The sequence below is a fragment of the Salvelinus sp. IW2-2015 genome, linkage group LG14 (assembly GCF_002910315.2).
Source record: "Salvelinus sp. IW2-2015 linkage group LG14, ASM291031v2, whole genome shotgun sequence".
Classification (NCBI taxonomy): domain Eukaryota; kingdom Metazoa; phylum Chordata; class Actinopteri; order Salmoniformes; family Salmonidae; genus Salvelinus; species Salvelinus sp. IW2-2015.
In genome coordinates this window covers 11,446,574-11,462,005 of record NC_036854.1, presented here as the reverse complement: position 1 = coordinate 11,462,005, position 15,432 = coordinate 11,446,574, and the positions used below count along the sequence as shown (strand labels likewise).

Here is a 15,432-nt window from a genome sequence, read left to right as displayed (position 1 = left end):
CTGATCATGTCAACATCATAGTTTCAAAATCTAGCAAGCTAGCAGTTGTCACAAATTATATAGGATTCCAGCGAGATATGTATACTGTAGCTAAAGTTATACTAAGTGTATGTTGTGTAGTAAGCTGTTAGTAGCCCATGTGCCTCACCCCAATAATTTGGGTCTATTTTCACCAACGTGGTATTGTAAACACATCGTTCGTGGCCAGTGTGTGCTTGTTTGCCTATAACCTGTTTTAAAGAAATGTAATCACTGAATATTGTAAGAACTTTCATTGTCTGTTTATATGTAAGAACGGCCCATGTTCTGAATTCTGTCGCTGTACATTTCAAAAGTGCTGAACAAATAATTATATTGACTACGTCTGTCGTCTCTCGCTCGTTAATGTCTTAATCGAAATTACGGATTGCCTCTTATCCGCTTGTCGTCCCCGTATGCCATAGTTTATACATCTCAATTGTCAGTAGAAACCACACTTGTTTAAGCAAGTCAGCCATATCAGCTATGTTTTTTTTAACACAGTAAATGAGGCTGAATGAACTGTAGCAGTGGTAAGGTGTTGGGACTGCTGTTGGGACTCTGCTTTTGGGACAGCTTTATGTAGGCCCAAACAGTTTGTGGTGTCACACCTGCTCCCGCTCTCCCTCCCTGGCACTCGAGGGCGTCAGGCTGCCCAGTATTACGCACTCCTGCCACCATCATTACGCACACCTGCTTCCCTCATCACGCGCATCAACGATTCATTGCCCTCACCTGGACTCAATCACCTGTGTTATTACCTCTCCTACATTGTTACCTTCCCCAGTTTCTGTGTTGTGGTTTTGTTTGTATGTGTGTGTTTCATGATGGCTTCCTGAAATAACCCCAGCAGCTGATTGGTCGGCCCCCATTGATGATTGGAGCTGACCCCGCCCCCTGGTCCGAAAGAGCTGTCTTCAATTACAGACTCCTTCTGAAGCAATATAAGCCAGTGTTCGGTTGCTCAGAAAAGAGATGATTGCTGAGAGAATAGAGCTGAGGGTTATATCATATGTTGGTTGTTGCTAAGAGATTTGGTATGTACTATGTTAGTTGTTGCTGAGAGAGCTGATTGTTATGTTCTGTGTTTGTTTGTTGCTCAGAGAGAGAGAGCTTCTTTAATGTCCTTAGTTTTTTTCTCCGTTTTTGTTGTGAAATAGCTTGTATTCTGTTTCATTTGTGCCCAGGGGGAAGGGGAAGACACCTAGGGAGTGTTTAGGCAAGAGGCCTGCGGGCATACATAACCCGTAGTATTTACTGTCTATGCACATGTAATGCCCGGGGTGTAGTGGATGAAGGAGTCAAACGCAGGAGACAGAGAGTTCAGAGTAGCGTTCCAATTTAATTCCCCACACGGGTGAAAACACGACGCTGCTCTAAAAGTAATGCTCCACCACAATAAAGTGAGAAACACGAAAATCACAAGAACCAACGTACACGAACCGTGACACACAAGAATGTACATAACAGTACACACAACAATCCCGCACACCCAGCAGGCCGGGCTGCTGGGTAATAAAGCCCCACAAATCACCCTAACCACAAACAGGTGTAACCACTAAACAAAAAGGGAGGGGGAGGAAAAGTCAGTAGCAGCTAGTAGGCCGGTGACGACGACCGCCGAGCGCCACCCAAACAGGAAGGGGAGCCACCTTCAGTGGGAGTCGTTACAGCACACTAGGTAAGACCTGGGGGGACCACCCCCTGTATTTTGGCTAGCGCACCAGGTGGTGCTAAGATAGGTGGGTAGGCAGGTAAGGTAGGAGAGGGGGCTTTGACATTTACTTTCTTTGGTTCCGTCCAGCCCCTTTTCCCCAAATTACCGTGTGATGGAATAAATTCCCTGTAAACGGTACCAATCTCTGCCTTTGTCATCCTTACTCGCACCTACAGTCCCATACGTCTTTCACTRCACGGGGAGTTGAGTTGTAGCAGGGTGTTGCGTTCCCTCTTCCTAGAGGCGTATGTAACATACATCTGTTCCTGGCTTCTGCATTAATTGTCGTATGTCATTGTGTTACCCGGTTCTGATGCTGTTCCTTTCCATGCAAAATTAAATGTAGCTGTCTATTTACCACCACCAACTCATGTTGGCACTCGACAAGATCTATAAGGTCGTAAGTAAACGCTCATCCAAAGGTGGCACTCCTAGTGGCCAGGGATTTTAATGCAGGGAAACTTAAATATGTTTATACCTCAATTCTACCAACATGAATGTGCAACCAGAGGGGAATAAAATCTAGTCCACACACAGAGATGTGTACAAAGCTCTCCCTCCATTTGGTAAATCTGACCATAACTCTTTTCTCTTGATTCCTGCTTACAAGTAAAAACTAAAGCAGGAAGTACCAGTGACTCGCTCAATAAGGAAGTGGTCAGATGGTGCAGATGCTAAGCTACAGGAATATTTTGCTAGCACAGACTGGAATATGTTCCGGGATTCTTCCAATGGCATTGAGGAATACACATCAGTCACTGGATTCATCAATAAGTGCATCTGACGTCGTCCACACAGTGACCGTATGTACATACCCCAACCAGAAGCCATGGATTACAGGCAACATCTGCACTGAGCTAAAGGCTAGAGTTGCCGCTTTCAAGGAGCGGGACTCTAACCCGGACGCTTATAAGAAATCCCGCTATTCCCTCCGACAAATCATTAAACAGGCAAGCATCAATACTAGACTAAAATTGAATCGTGCTACCCTGGCTCCAACGCTAGTCGGATGTGGCAGGGCTTGCAAACTATTACGGACGACAAAGGGAAGCACAGCTGCGAGCTGCCCAGTGACACGAACCTACCAGACGAGCTAAATAACTTKTACGCTCGCTTCGAGGCACACAACACTGAAGCATGCATGAGAGCATCAGCTGCTCCGGACAACTGTGTGATCACATTCTCCATAGCCGATGTAAGACCTTTAAACAGGTCAACATTCACAAGGCCGCAGGACCAGACGGATTACCAGGACGTGTACTCTGAACATGCACTGACCAACTGGCAAGTGTCTTCACTGACATATTCACCTGTCCCTGACCGAGTCTGTAGTACCAACATGTTTAAAGCAGACCACCATAGTACCTGTCCCAAGAACACCAAGGTAACCTACCTAAATGACTACCGACCTGACTACAGGAAAAGGAGGACGAGCACGTCCCCATTCTCATCGACGGGGCTGTAATGGAGCAGGTTGAGAGCTTCAAGTTCCTTGGTGTCCACATCACCAACAAACTATCATGGTCCAAACACACCAAGACATTTGTGAAGAGGGCATGATAACCCATATTCCCGCTCAGGAGACTGAAAATATTTGTCATGGGTCCTCAGATCTTCAAAAGGTTCTACAGCTGCACCATCGAGGGCATCCTGACTGGTTGCATCATCACCTAGTATGGCAACTGCTCGGCCTCCAACCGCAAGGCACTACTGAGGGTAGTGCGTATGGCCCACTACATCACTGGGGCCAAGCTTCCTGCCATCCAGGACCTCTATACCATTGCCAAAGACTCCAGCCACCCTAGTCATAGACTGTTCTCTCTGCTACTGCTCGGCAAGCGGTACCGGAGCACCAAGTCTAGGTCCAAGAGGCTTCTTAATAACTTCTACCCCCAAGCCATAAGACTCCTGAATAGCTAATCAAATGGCTCCCTGGACTATTTGCACCCCCCCCCCTCCCATTTTTACACTGCTGCTACTGTTTATTATCCATGCATAGTCACTGTACCTCTACCTACATGTACATATTACCTCAATTTCCTCAACTAACCTTTGCCCCCGCACGTTGACTCTGTACTGGTACCCCCTGTATATATACTCGCTARTCTTATTTTATTGTTGCTCCTTAATTATTTGTTTTTATTTTATAAAAAATGTTCTTCTGTTTATTTTAGTAAATACTTTCTTAACACAAAGGCTTCACCTTTGAATCCGTGGCTCATGAAAAGTTAATGCTATCTTTATGCACTGAAAGATGCCATTTACCAGATGATCAGACCAGTGGAGGCTGCTGAGGGGAGGACGGCTCATAACAATGGCTGGAACGACACAAATGGAATGGCATCAGCGTTTTATGTATTTGATACCATTCTACCTATTTCGGTCTAGCCACTACCACGAGCCCATTCTCCCCAATGAAGGTGCCACCAACCTCCTGTGGATCACACAGTAAGTTTATTTTATAGCAGAAATATACAATTAAAGGGCCTCCCGAGTGGTGCAGCGGTCTAAGGCACTGCATCGCAGTGCTTGAGGCATCTACAGACCCGATCCCAGGCTGTGTCGCAGCTGGCTACGACCGGGAGACCCATGAGACAGCACACAATTGGCCCAGCGTCGTCCGGGTTAAGGGAGGGTTTCGCCAGCTGGGATGACCTTGTCCCATCGCCCTCTAGTGACTCCTTGTTGAGGGCCGGGCGCATGCACGCTGACCATTTTTCGGTGTTTCCTCCGACACATTGGTGCGGCTGGCTTCCAGGTTAATGAGCAGTGTGTCAAGAAGCAATGCGGCTTGGCAGGGTTGTATTTCGGAGGACACATGGCTCTCGACCTTTGTCTCTCCCAATTCCGTACGGGAGTTGCAGCATTGGGACAAGACTGTAACTACCAATTGGATACCACAAAATTGGGGAGAAAAAGCGGTAAAAAATCTGTCACCTTTTGCGATATAACATTTTTCTCTGTTATATCATTTGGCAGTTAACATTAAGGCAAACTTAAAGGTAATGATCAGTTCACCATCATATTTCCATTCATACAAATGGCTCTCAGAACATTAAACAATTTCTATAGAAATTGTTGACGTCTCATCCTTTGATGTTCTGTTGTGTGAATCATAACACTTCTCATCATGTGATTCTGTTGACTCCTACTGGGAATATAATACGAAGTTCCAAGGTGTTCAACCCAGCAACAACAGCCATGATTCAAAGCTACTGTATGACGGCCCTGGTCAGGTTATGAGTCAGCTGCCATTGTCCCCATTCTGTACTCCAATACCGCACTATCCTACCGGGGACTAGAGCCTACAAGCTGTTTAATTGCCTAGACTGGCCTATAGATCATCTATCAGCATTAAGCCTTAAGTGCTTTGTCCATAGCCGTCTATTAACCAGTTCTGCTGCAAATATGGATTTCCTTTAAAGAGGAGCACAATGACAGACTGGGGTCATGAATCTCTGATATGATCATTCACCAACCATAAAACGTAGTTCCTTATAATGAAAGGGCTTTGGAGCGGCTGTGTGATATATTCAGCTCAGACTGAATACCCCATGGGTTAGGCCGGGAGGATGACAGACTTGGAAGCTTGGACTGGTGAAAATCAGCTGCAGGCGCACGAGGCAATTGTGCAGAATTTATGTCTTGTCTCAGCACTGTGTTCAATATCACCCCACTCACCCCTCGTTTGTGCAAAATAAGCACTATGACTGAAACAGGATAGTGCTCCTCAGTCTTCCTCAAAAGAGTGTGGCTGGCTGTGAGAGGAGTGTGTGATTACTTTGATGGTGTTTGCCGTGGGTGGACCAATTGGAAGCAGAGCCTACATATTTGAGCTCTGTGTAATTCTGCATATTCACATTTGCCAGGCTTATGAGATGCAGCAGAGCTTTTCTAAATCGGCTAAATAGGATCTTCCTAGATTTTTCTTAATAAGCATATGAATGATGTTTTCTGCATAATTCAAATGAATGCTCAAAGAGAAACAAACCTTCTTAAATACAACCTGTGTTTGAAAATTTGAAAATCAAACATTGAATGTCAACAGAGACAATGAGATAAGCTTGCCTCAAGCTATCACATTTGTACAGAAATGACACTTGCAAGAGCATGAAATTGTCTCTCAGTAGTGCACCTTCCAAATCCATATCTTCCAATTCACAGTCAGTACAGATGAAAGACTACCAGCCTGGTCTCATAGACTAGACGTAACATAGTAAATCAAATCCGGGACACTCCAAATTATTTTATTGTTTAACGTTTGGTATGGTTACATAAGACCGATGGTTACTGAAGGCAAAAATGAAAATAGGGTGGTTGGTCGGGCATTTAGCAACTCAAAGGTTGTGAGTTCAAATCTCATTACGGACAACTTCAGCATTTTAGCTAATTAGCAACTTTTGAACTACTTAGCATGTTAGCTAACCGTTCCCCTAACCTTAACTATTCTAGCTAACCCTTCCTCTAACCCTAACCACAACCCTTTAATCTAACTCCTAAATTTAACCTGACCCTTAACCCTAACCCCAAGCCTAGCTAATGTTAGCCACCTAGCTAGAATTCGTAACATATACATTTTTCATATTCGTAACATATTGTAAGTTTTGCATATTTGTAAATTCGCTGCATATAATATGAATTGTAATTCGTAACATATCATGCAAAATACAACATAAACTCTGCAAAAAAGAAACGTCCTCTCACTGTTAATTGCGTTTATTTTCAGCAAACTTAACATGTGTAAATATTTGTATGAACATAACAAGATTCAACAACTGAGACATGAACTGAACAAGTTCCACAGACATATGACTAACATAAATTGAATAATGTGTCCCTGAACAAAGGGGGGTCAAAATCAAAGTAACAGTCAGTATCTGGTGTGGCCACCAGCTGCATTAAGTACTGCAGTGCATCTCCTCCTCATGGACTGCACCAGATTTGCCAGTTCTTGCTGTGAGATGTTATCCCACTCTTCCACCAAGGCACCTGCAAATTCCCTGACATTTCTGGGGGAATGGCCCTAGCCCTCACCCTCCGATCCAACAGGTCACAGACGTGCTCAATGAGATTGAGATCCGGGCTTTTCGCTGGCCATGGCAGAACACTGACATTCCTGTCTTGCAAGAAATCACACACAGAACGAGCAGTATGGCTGGTGGCATTGTCATGCTGGAGGGTCATGTCAGGATGAGCCTGCAGGAAGGGTACCACATGAGGGAAGAGGATGTCTTCCCTGTAACACACAGCGTTGAGATTGCCTGCAATGACAACCAGCTCAGTCCGATGATGCTGTGACACACTGCCCCAGACCATGACGGACCCTCCACCTCCAAATCGATCCCGCTCCAGAGCACAAGCCTCGGTGTATCGCTCATTCCTTCGACGATAAATGTGAATCCAACCATCACCCCTGGTGAGACAAAACCGCGACTCGTCAGTGAAGAGCACTTTTTGCCAGTCCTGTCTGGTCCAGCGACGATGGGTTTGTGCCTATATGCGACGTTGTTGACGGTGATGTCTGGTGAGGACCTGCCTTACAACAGGCCTACAAGCCCTCAGTATAGCCTCTCTCAGCCTATTGAAAACAGTCTGAGCACTGATGGAGGGATTGTGCATTCCTGGTGTAACTCGGGCAGTTGTTGTTGCCATCCTGTACCTGTCCCACAGGTGTGATGTTCGGATGTACCAACCCTGTGCAGGTGTTGTTACACGTGGTCTGCCACTTCGAGGACGATCAGCTGTCCGTCCTGTCTCCCTGTAGCACTGTCTTAGGCATCTCACAGTATGGACATTGCAATTTATTGCCCTGGCCACATCTGCAATCCTCATGCCTCCTTGCAGCATGCCTAAGGCACGTTCATGCAATTGAGCAGGGACCCTGGACATCTTTCTTTTGGTGTTTTTCAGAGTTAGTAGAAAGGCCTCTTTAGTGTCCTAAGTTTTCATAACTGTGAATCTAATTGCCTACCGTCTGTTAGCTGTTTGTTTCTTAACAACCGTTCCACAGGTGCATGTTCATTAATTGTTTATGGTTCATTGATCAAGCATGGGAAACAGTGTTTAAACCCTTTACAATGAAGATCTGTGAAGTTATATGTATATATTATACTAAATGGAGTGTCCCAGATTTACATACATAATGATACGAAATGCTCTGAGACCAGGTTGACTGCAGATGTGCCGTTATAGGAAAAGAGACCCATCTAGTGTACATCTATGATTCTGTTTTGATGATAGATATGAAGTTTTGGTTTCACTTGTAAGCAACAGATTGAGGGCATTGATGTGTACAGTAGGCCTGTATTACATGCATTTATTCATTTTATTTCAACACTGGGCTAGTGCTAATATTTAAAATGTTACATTTTCAAGAATGTCTGAATAATGGGGATAAAATACTAACATCCACTCAGCTGCTCTTTTCTTAATCTTGATTGGTGCTTTTTGGGCGACAAAAAGGTGAGAGTAAGGCCACACAGTGTAAACAGTACAACACAGTTAATCATTAATTAGCACCAACCAGAGGACATTAATCCTTCCTTTTTTTCAGTTCCTCTTTTCAAAAGCGTTCATCACGAAAGAGTGTGGCTTGCTTGTGTTATACCTCACAATGAACAAACATTATGCTTCAGGTAGTATGTTCCATGTTTTTTTAATACTGTATAGAATATATTGTAGGCATACATCATTTAGATTTTTTTTTTATCGAGAACAACAATCAAGCATCGCTTTTGTGCACACAATGATGTATGATTTAAAACTTTTCTCTTGAGTCACTGCCCTTCTGATATAATGGATGTAAACCCTTGCTTGAACACACACAGATAATCACACATTCACACCATATTTCAAATTTGTTGCCTTCACAGGGCCGTAAGAAACAAAACTGTATAGCTTGGCCTTTTTTTGCTCTTATCATTTTCATAGTCTTACTCAAAACAGTAACTGCACCTTCTATTCTTTACCAAAGATAACAAGATATTTCATAACCAACATGACTTCTTTAGTCTGTTTCCTCAAGTCCTATCTACTCAGTTCAGTTGAAAATACATGAAGATTCCATGGTAATATGTGGATGAAGACCCCATCCTCAGCTATGGGTCAAGGCATGGACTATTATTACCAAATAGGTTAGGTTTTGCTCCACACGGACGGTCATTTTCCTCATTGAATTACACCTAGTGTGGGTTAATCGTTAATGATGGTGTATTATTAGTAAAAGTATATCTTAATATAATCATATTATAATTTACCAGTAACGAGCCTGCAGATGGAAGCGGGAGTTATCAGTGTGTACGAACATCAAATATCTGGCACTGACATCTGACTGGGTGAGTCACGTGAAAAGACTTCAGTAAAGTGCACATTCTGCACTATAAAGACAAATGTGTTTTTGATGTTAAATATCAAACACCCATTGATTCTCTGAGGTAAATCTTTGTTGACCTTTGTGGTTGCCTTTTGGCGACATCAACCAAATCCTTTTTAATGTAGCTTTTGGGAAGAACAAAAAACAAAAGGTCCATCTGTTCACCTTCTAATCTATCGACTTCTTCAAAGAGATCATGAGAATGTTCACATCCATGTGACAGTCAACTGTTCATAAAAAATATATATCTATGGGGGGGGGGGGGGGGGGCATTTCATGCATGCAAGCAGTCACACACAGTCACACAAACACCAATAATTACACTGAACAAAAATATAAATGCAACATGTAAAGTGCTGGTCCCATGTTTCATGAGCTGAAATAAAAGATCCCAGAAATGTTCCATATGCACAAAAATGTATTTCTCAAAAAGTTTGTGCAGAAATTTGTTTACATCCCTGTTAGTGAGCATTTTGTTCTTTTAGGTGCTGAGGAGTATTTCTGTCTGTAAGAAAGCCCTTTTGTGGGTAAAAACTCATTCTGATTGGCTGGGCCTGGATCCCAAATGGGTGGGCCTATGCCCTACCAGCCCCACCCATGGCTACACCCCTGCCCAGTCATGTGAAATCCATAGGCTAGAGCGGATTTATTTAAATTGGCTGATTTCCTTATGTAAACTGTAATGAACTCAGCAAAAACGTTGAAATTGTTGCATGTTGCGTTCATATTTTGGTTCAGTATAGTTAGAAAAGAAAAAGTAACAAATGGGAAATGATGAAGTGCTTTTAACAGTCAGGTTACGGTATAAAGTCAATATTGCCTCCATGTGCTAGGAGTATAATCCAAGGCATCTAACCTCACCCTGAGTACAGTTATCCCTTCACAATAGTGGAAAAAAACGTTTATACTTTATAGGCTCTAGAGAAGTTAAAGTTGTACTTATCAACAAATAAGTAAAATATGATGCATTATTAAGGTGTCTAGTATGATTCAGAGAACTTTCTAATTATTTCTCAAAATAGTCACAAGACCACAAGCATAAATCTCCAATGTATAATTTTTTTTGTGATATCCAATTGTTAGTTAGTCTTTTCCCATCGCTGCAATTTCCCTACGAACTCGGGAGAGTTGAAGGTCGAGAGCCATGCGTCCTCCTAAACACGACCCTGACAGGCCGCACTGCTTCATGACACACTGCTCGCTTAAACCGGAAGCCAGCCACACCAATGTGTCAGAGGAAACACCATCTAGCTGTCAGCAGCTTGCAGGCGTCCAGCCCGCCACTAGTGCACGATGGGACAAGGAAATCCGGCCGGCCAAACCGTTCCCTAACCCAGACGACGCTTGGCCAAATGTGCACCGCCTCATGGGTCTCCCGGTCACGGCCGGCTGTGACACAGCCTGGGATCGAACCACCCATCAAGGCAAAGGGTGGCTATTTGAAGAATCTCAAATATAAAATATATTTTGATTTGTTTAACACTTTTTTGGTTACTACATGATTCCTTATGTGTTATTTCATAGTGTTGATGTCTTCACTATTATTCTACAGTGTAGAAAATAGTAAAAATAAAGAAAAACCCTTGAATGAGTAGGTGTTCTGAAACCTTTGACCGGTAGTGTATGTTTAAATCAGTGATTTTGTTATTTCAGAAGCAATTGGCCATATATTGACTCATAATACTGAATTAGTGTAGATCTTGTTTATATTAGTGTTGGGACTCGGTCAAAGGTGTAGACCTGGTTTGTAGGAGTACTGGAGCTGAGGTGCAGGGGTAGACCTGGTTTACAGTTTGAGTATTCAGGCTTCAACACATTTAGACCTGGCTTAGTTGACTAATTGAGTTCAAGCATAGGTGCAGACTTTGTAGGTATGTAAATTGGATCTGAAGTACAGGTGTAGACCTGGTTTGTATGAATAGTGGGTCTGAAATGCAGAAGTACACCTATTTCTATGACAAATGGGTCTGACATGTAGCAGTGGACTTTTTGTTTTTCAATATTGGGTTAGACTTGCAGGTGTACACCTGGTCTGTAAGAATATTGGGTTAGACTTGCAGGTGTACACCTGGTCTGTAAGAATATTGGGTTAGACTTGGCAGGTGTACACCCTGGGTCTGTAAAGAAATATTGGGTTAGACGTTCAGGTGTACACCTGGTCTGTAAGAATATTGGGTTAGACTTGCAGGTGTACACCTGGTCTGTAAGAATATTGGGGCTGAAGTACAAGTGTCGACCAGGTTTGTATGAATGTTTGGGCACTGGGGTAGACCTGTTTTATATGAGTATACCCATGGATTGATCTGGTTTATATGAGTCATGGGGTGTAGAGATACACAAGGCTCATTCAGGTAATGGGTCTGGATGGATCTCTATTGCCCATTAAAATCCTTACTGGTAACAATTTTGTGGTAGGAAATGATTAGCGTGTACAGGTAGGGGTCATAGGACTAACATATGCAAATAACAGGGTTGGGATGTACAGCGAATAGCTGGATAGGTTACTGTTGGTGACTTGGGGAATACAGGCCTAATGAAACAGGGTAACAGGGCTGAGATAGGCAAGTAACATGGATGAGGTGTATTGGCAAAGGAACTGGGGTCTATGAGTAACAAATATGGCATTTAGGGCTAGGATATGGGTACTTGATTGTATCAATATTAGGGTATTGGCATGTGGGTGTTAGGGTTTGGACAAGGGGGTAACAGGCCTGGTGTGTGTGGGTAAGTAAGGGTGGCAGTAAGATTGGCAGGTTGCCCCTAGCGGTTAGAGCGTTGGGCCAGTAACCGAAAGGTCGATGGTTTGACTCCCCGAGCCGACAAGGTGAAAAATCTGCCGATGTTCTCTTGAGCAAGATACAACTATGGCTGACCCTGTAAAAACAACACATTTCACTGCACCTATCTGGTGTACGTGTCAATAACAAAACACTTTTTAAGTGGGCTAAGAGGTATATAGATATTGGGGCTGAGAAAAATGGCTAATTGTTTGTTTATTTTATTATAGGCAAAGCACAGTATGTTCCCATCGGTCACAATTGTGACAAAGAATAAAACAAATATTTTTTTACATACTTTTCAATAAAAAAAACTATAAAAAACAATATGGATTACAAGTTAGGGTTAATAGTGGTATAAGATTTGCATAGTGGCGTGCCTGAGAAAAAATGTGGGAACAAATGGGTTAACGGTGATTGTATGACATCAAAGTGTCAAAATATTTGAGGAAAAAACTAATGCATCCTTCATTTGCATAGACAGGTCAGTCCAACGATTTCCCTGAAAAGCTTTGTCTTCATAGTTAGAGGGAAGTACATATTGTACATAATGTACTCTCCAGGTGGAGGACAGTAAGCTTTAGTGTGTTATAAAACAACATGGTTAGAGACCATTACAGCCACACTCCTTCCTGGTTGTTAATCATCATGAGGTAAAGTGACATTGCATGTGCATTCAATTCAACGTTGTATGAAGTTGTACACAGAAAAAGCTACAGTATCTGGCAATATATCAATCGTAATAAGTAAGTAGAAAAGTATGGATAAAAAGGTACAAAGTAAACAAAACCTTTCTCAAAAATATGTTAGTTACAATCACAGTGCTAAAGCAGTTACAAAGTGTTTGTCACGTTCCTGACCTGTTTTCTGTTAGTTTTGTATGTGTTAGTTGGTCAGGATGTGAGTTTGGGTGGGCAGTCTATGTTTTCTGTTTCTATGTTGGTGAATGGGTACCTAATATGGTTCTCAATTAGAGGCAGGTGGTTTTCATCTCCTCTGATTGAGAATCATATTAAGGTAGGTAGTTTCACAGTGTTTGTTTGTGGGTGGTTGTCTCCTGTGTCAGTGTCTGTATGTTACGCCACACGGGACTGTTTTCGGTTTTGTTTGTTCGTTTTATGTAGTCAGTTTTCCTGTTATTGCGTTCTTCGTGTTTCATGTAAGTTCGTCGTCCAGGTCTGTCTACATCGTTTATTTGTTTTGTTAATTATTCAAGTATAGTTCGTTTTTTCGTCTTGTGTAAATAAATTATGTCATCACACAACGCTGCATTTTGGTTCAATCCCTGCTCCTCCTCTTCGGATGAAGAGGAGGAGGAAAGCCGTTACAGTGTTTCGGATGAGTTTWAAAAAATTCCTTCATTTGATTTGGCAATTTTTCCACATACGGTAAACATAAACAAATTGCCATTATGAATAGCTATACCATTCTTTAATAGCGTGTCCCCCAAAACCCAGTGTAAATGTCCAATAGGTTACTCTTCCATGTTGATCACTAAGCTCCAGTTGTTCTGTAGTTTAGTCAGATCACTCTCACCCTCACTCTCCTCTGACTGCCTCACCACCACAGAGGGTAAGATCTCCACATGCTCTAACTCCCTGTTCATCTCTCCCTCTACCTCCACCTCTGGAATAGGCTTGGAGAGCAGAGGGATCTGGAGGATCCCTGTTGTAGGGCTCCAGTCAACACAGTTACCGCCAGATCCATCCTCTTCCTCAGACTCCTGTGGAAACAGCGTATGCCTCTGGGTTCTGTACAGGTTGACCTGGGATAGTCGCAGGGGCTGAGTATCCCTCCTGTTAGACTGTGTCTGGTACTCTGAGGGGTAACTTTGGTGTTCCTCAGCCTTGTCTTCCCAAAAGTCCACCTCAGGGGTCTCTCTGACTGAGAAGTGCTGCAGTGCGTAGGCACCCACCCGATCAGGCTCTTTGTAACTCATGCTCTCCTCCCCCATCTTTAGACCAGACAGCAGTGGAATTCTAAAGAGCCCGTTCTCCACAGGCCCCTGTGAACATGGCGCAGATCTCTGTGCTATGTACGTATTGACCTGGCTGAGATGCAGCGGCAGGGTTTCCTCACTGTCAGATGCCTCACTTTCCCTCATTTCCGGAATCTTTGGGGACGCTCCAATGAAGCCGTATTCTAGGGGCTCTGGTTGGGCCTCCCTGAATTCATCTTCCCATGATCCCTCCTGAGAATCCTCTCTGCCAGGGGCTTGCTGGGCAGCGTAGGGTAGTATGGGTTCCCCCTCTGACTGGTGGATGAGGGCAAGGATAGTGTTGGGCTTTATGGCCATCATCTCCATGGGCTTGGCCATGTTGACCAGTACCACGTTCACTGTCACAGCTTGCTCAGGACAGAAGGTCCGCGGTGGGTTCTGAATGTCCGATATTTCCTGAAACAGGAATAAGGTGGTAATTGCATCTTAGTAAACTGCACTTCATAGCCATTGTTGAAGTCTTCTATTAGTCACATATAAGTCACATATAATTCTTACCAGGAAAGGGGGACTTTTCTGTTTATTACCACAGACAAAATGGTAGACAAGGCATCCGACCAGGATCAGCATGAAGAGGCAGATGACTGATGGGACAACGGCACCCAGCAACATCAGTAGCAGCTGGCCATAAAAGGGATCTGTAAAGACAGAGTGGTAAGTTAGAGATAAAATAAGACAGATCTATAAAAGCCCATAGGATAGAGCTGAGAAGACAAACTCACACTCACTCACTAGCACACGCACATACAGACACACACAAACACCCCTTGAAACATCAACATAATTCCTTCTCTAACAGGAAGAGAAAATACACCCTGGGAAAACACCTCAAGTTGTCTCATTCCTCAAGTCCTCTTGATTGTTTTGTTGTGCTGTACCAAAACCTGTTGAGTAGATTTATCCTGACAGATAGAAAAGAACACTGCACACTAGGTCATTGGAACAACATTAAATCAAGTCTTATCTTACCCTTTGAGGTTGTTAGGCACTGCCATTCAGATGCATGACAAGCTAAAAGAAGTGATAGGACCTGGGCCTTAGCAGAGAAACAATACTGGGTTTCATAGGCAAGCAGCCTATATTCAAAGGATCTGTTTTCCACAGTGAAGTGTTGCTGAAAGACAAAATGTATACAGAAAGTTAAAATACACAATATAGAACTAACAATCATAATTAATCTGCATTTTAGCTAAATATATAATACAAAAAATATATAATTGTAGATTACAATCTATTAATGCAGCAATTTGCACTGATTAAAGTCCCTGCAGACAGTCCTACATATTATGTCATTTAATTCTTTACACAGAGTTACAGTAACCTAAGTAACACCAACCGTTTTGTTGCTTCTGTTGTCGTTCACAGACAGGTTGTAAGTCATCTGAGGGTAGAATTTCAACAAGGAGTAATCTTTTGTAATGTTCCCAGTCTTCCATCTCATTGGACCCTTCAGCTTAACGGTAACACTATTCTCCTTCACCACAAGTTTGACAAGTGGAGGTCCAAAGGTTGCTGTTTGAGAAAGGTATAAAAATGTCCTATCATATGT

At 43.0% G+C, this 15,432-nt stretch overlaps 1 protein-coding gene across 2 annotated transcripts in view; it reads right to left on the bottom strand.

The window, feature by feature from the left end:
• Nucleotides 1–12,087: 12,087 nt before the first annotated feature.
• The window catches only part of il20ra (interleukin 20 receptor, alpha), a 12,118-nt gene continuing 8,773 nt past the window's right edge, over nucleotides 12,088–15,432 (bottom strand). For both annotated transcript variants that reach the window (XM_023999493.2, XM_023999492.2), the window contains exons 4-7: nucleotides 15,220–15,395; nucleotides 14,853–14,997; nucleotides 14,382–14,521; nucleotides 12,088–14,279 (exon numbers count right to left, since the gene is read on the bottom strand). In XM_023999493.2, the coding sequence (XP_023855261.1) occupies nucleotides 13,359–14,279; nucleotides 14,382–14,521; nucleotides 14,853–14,997; nucleotides 15,220–15,395 (1,382 nt within the window). In that variant the 3' untranslated portion in view covers nucleotides 12,088–13,358. The remainder of the gene's footprint in view (nucleotides 14,280–14,381; nucleotides 14,522–14,852; nucleotides 14,998–15,219; nucleotides 15,396–15,432) is intronic.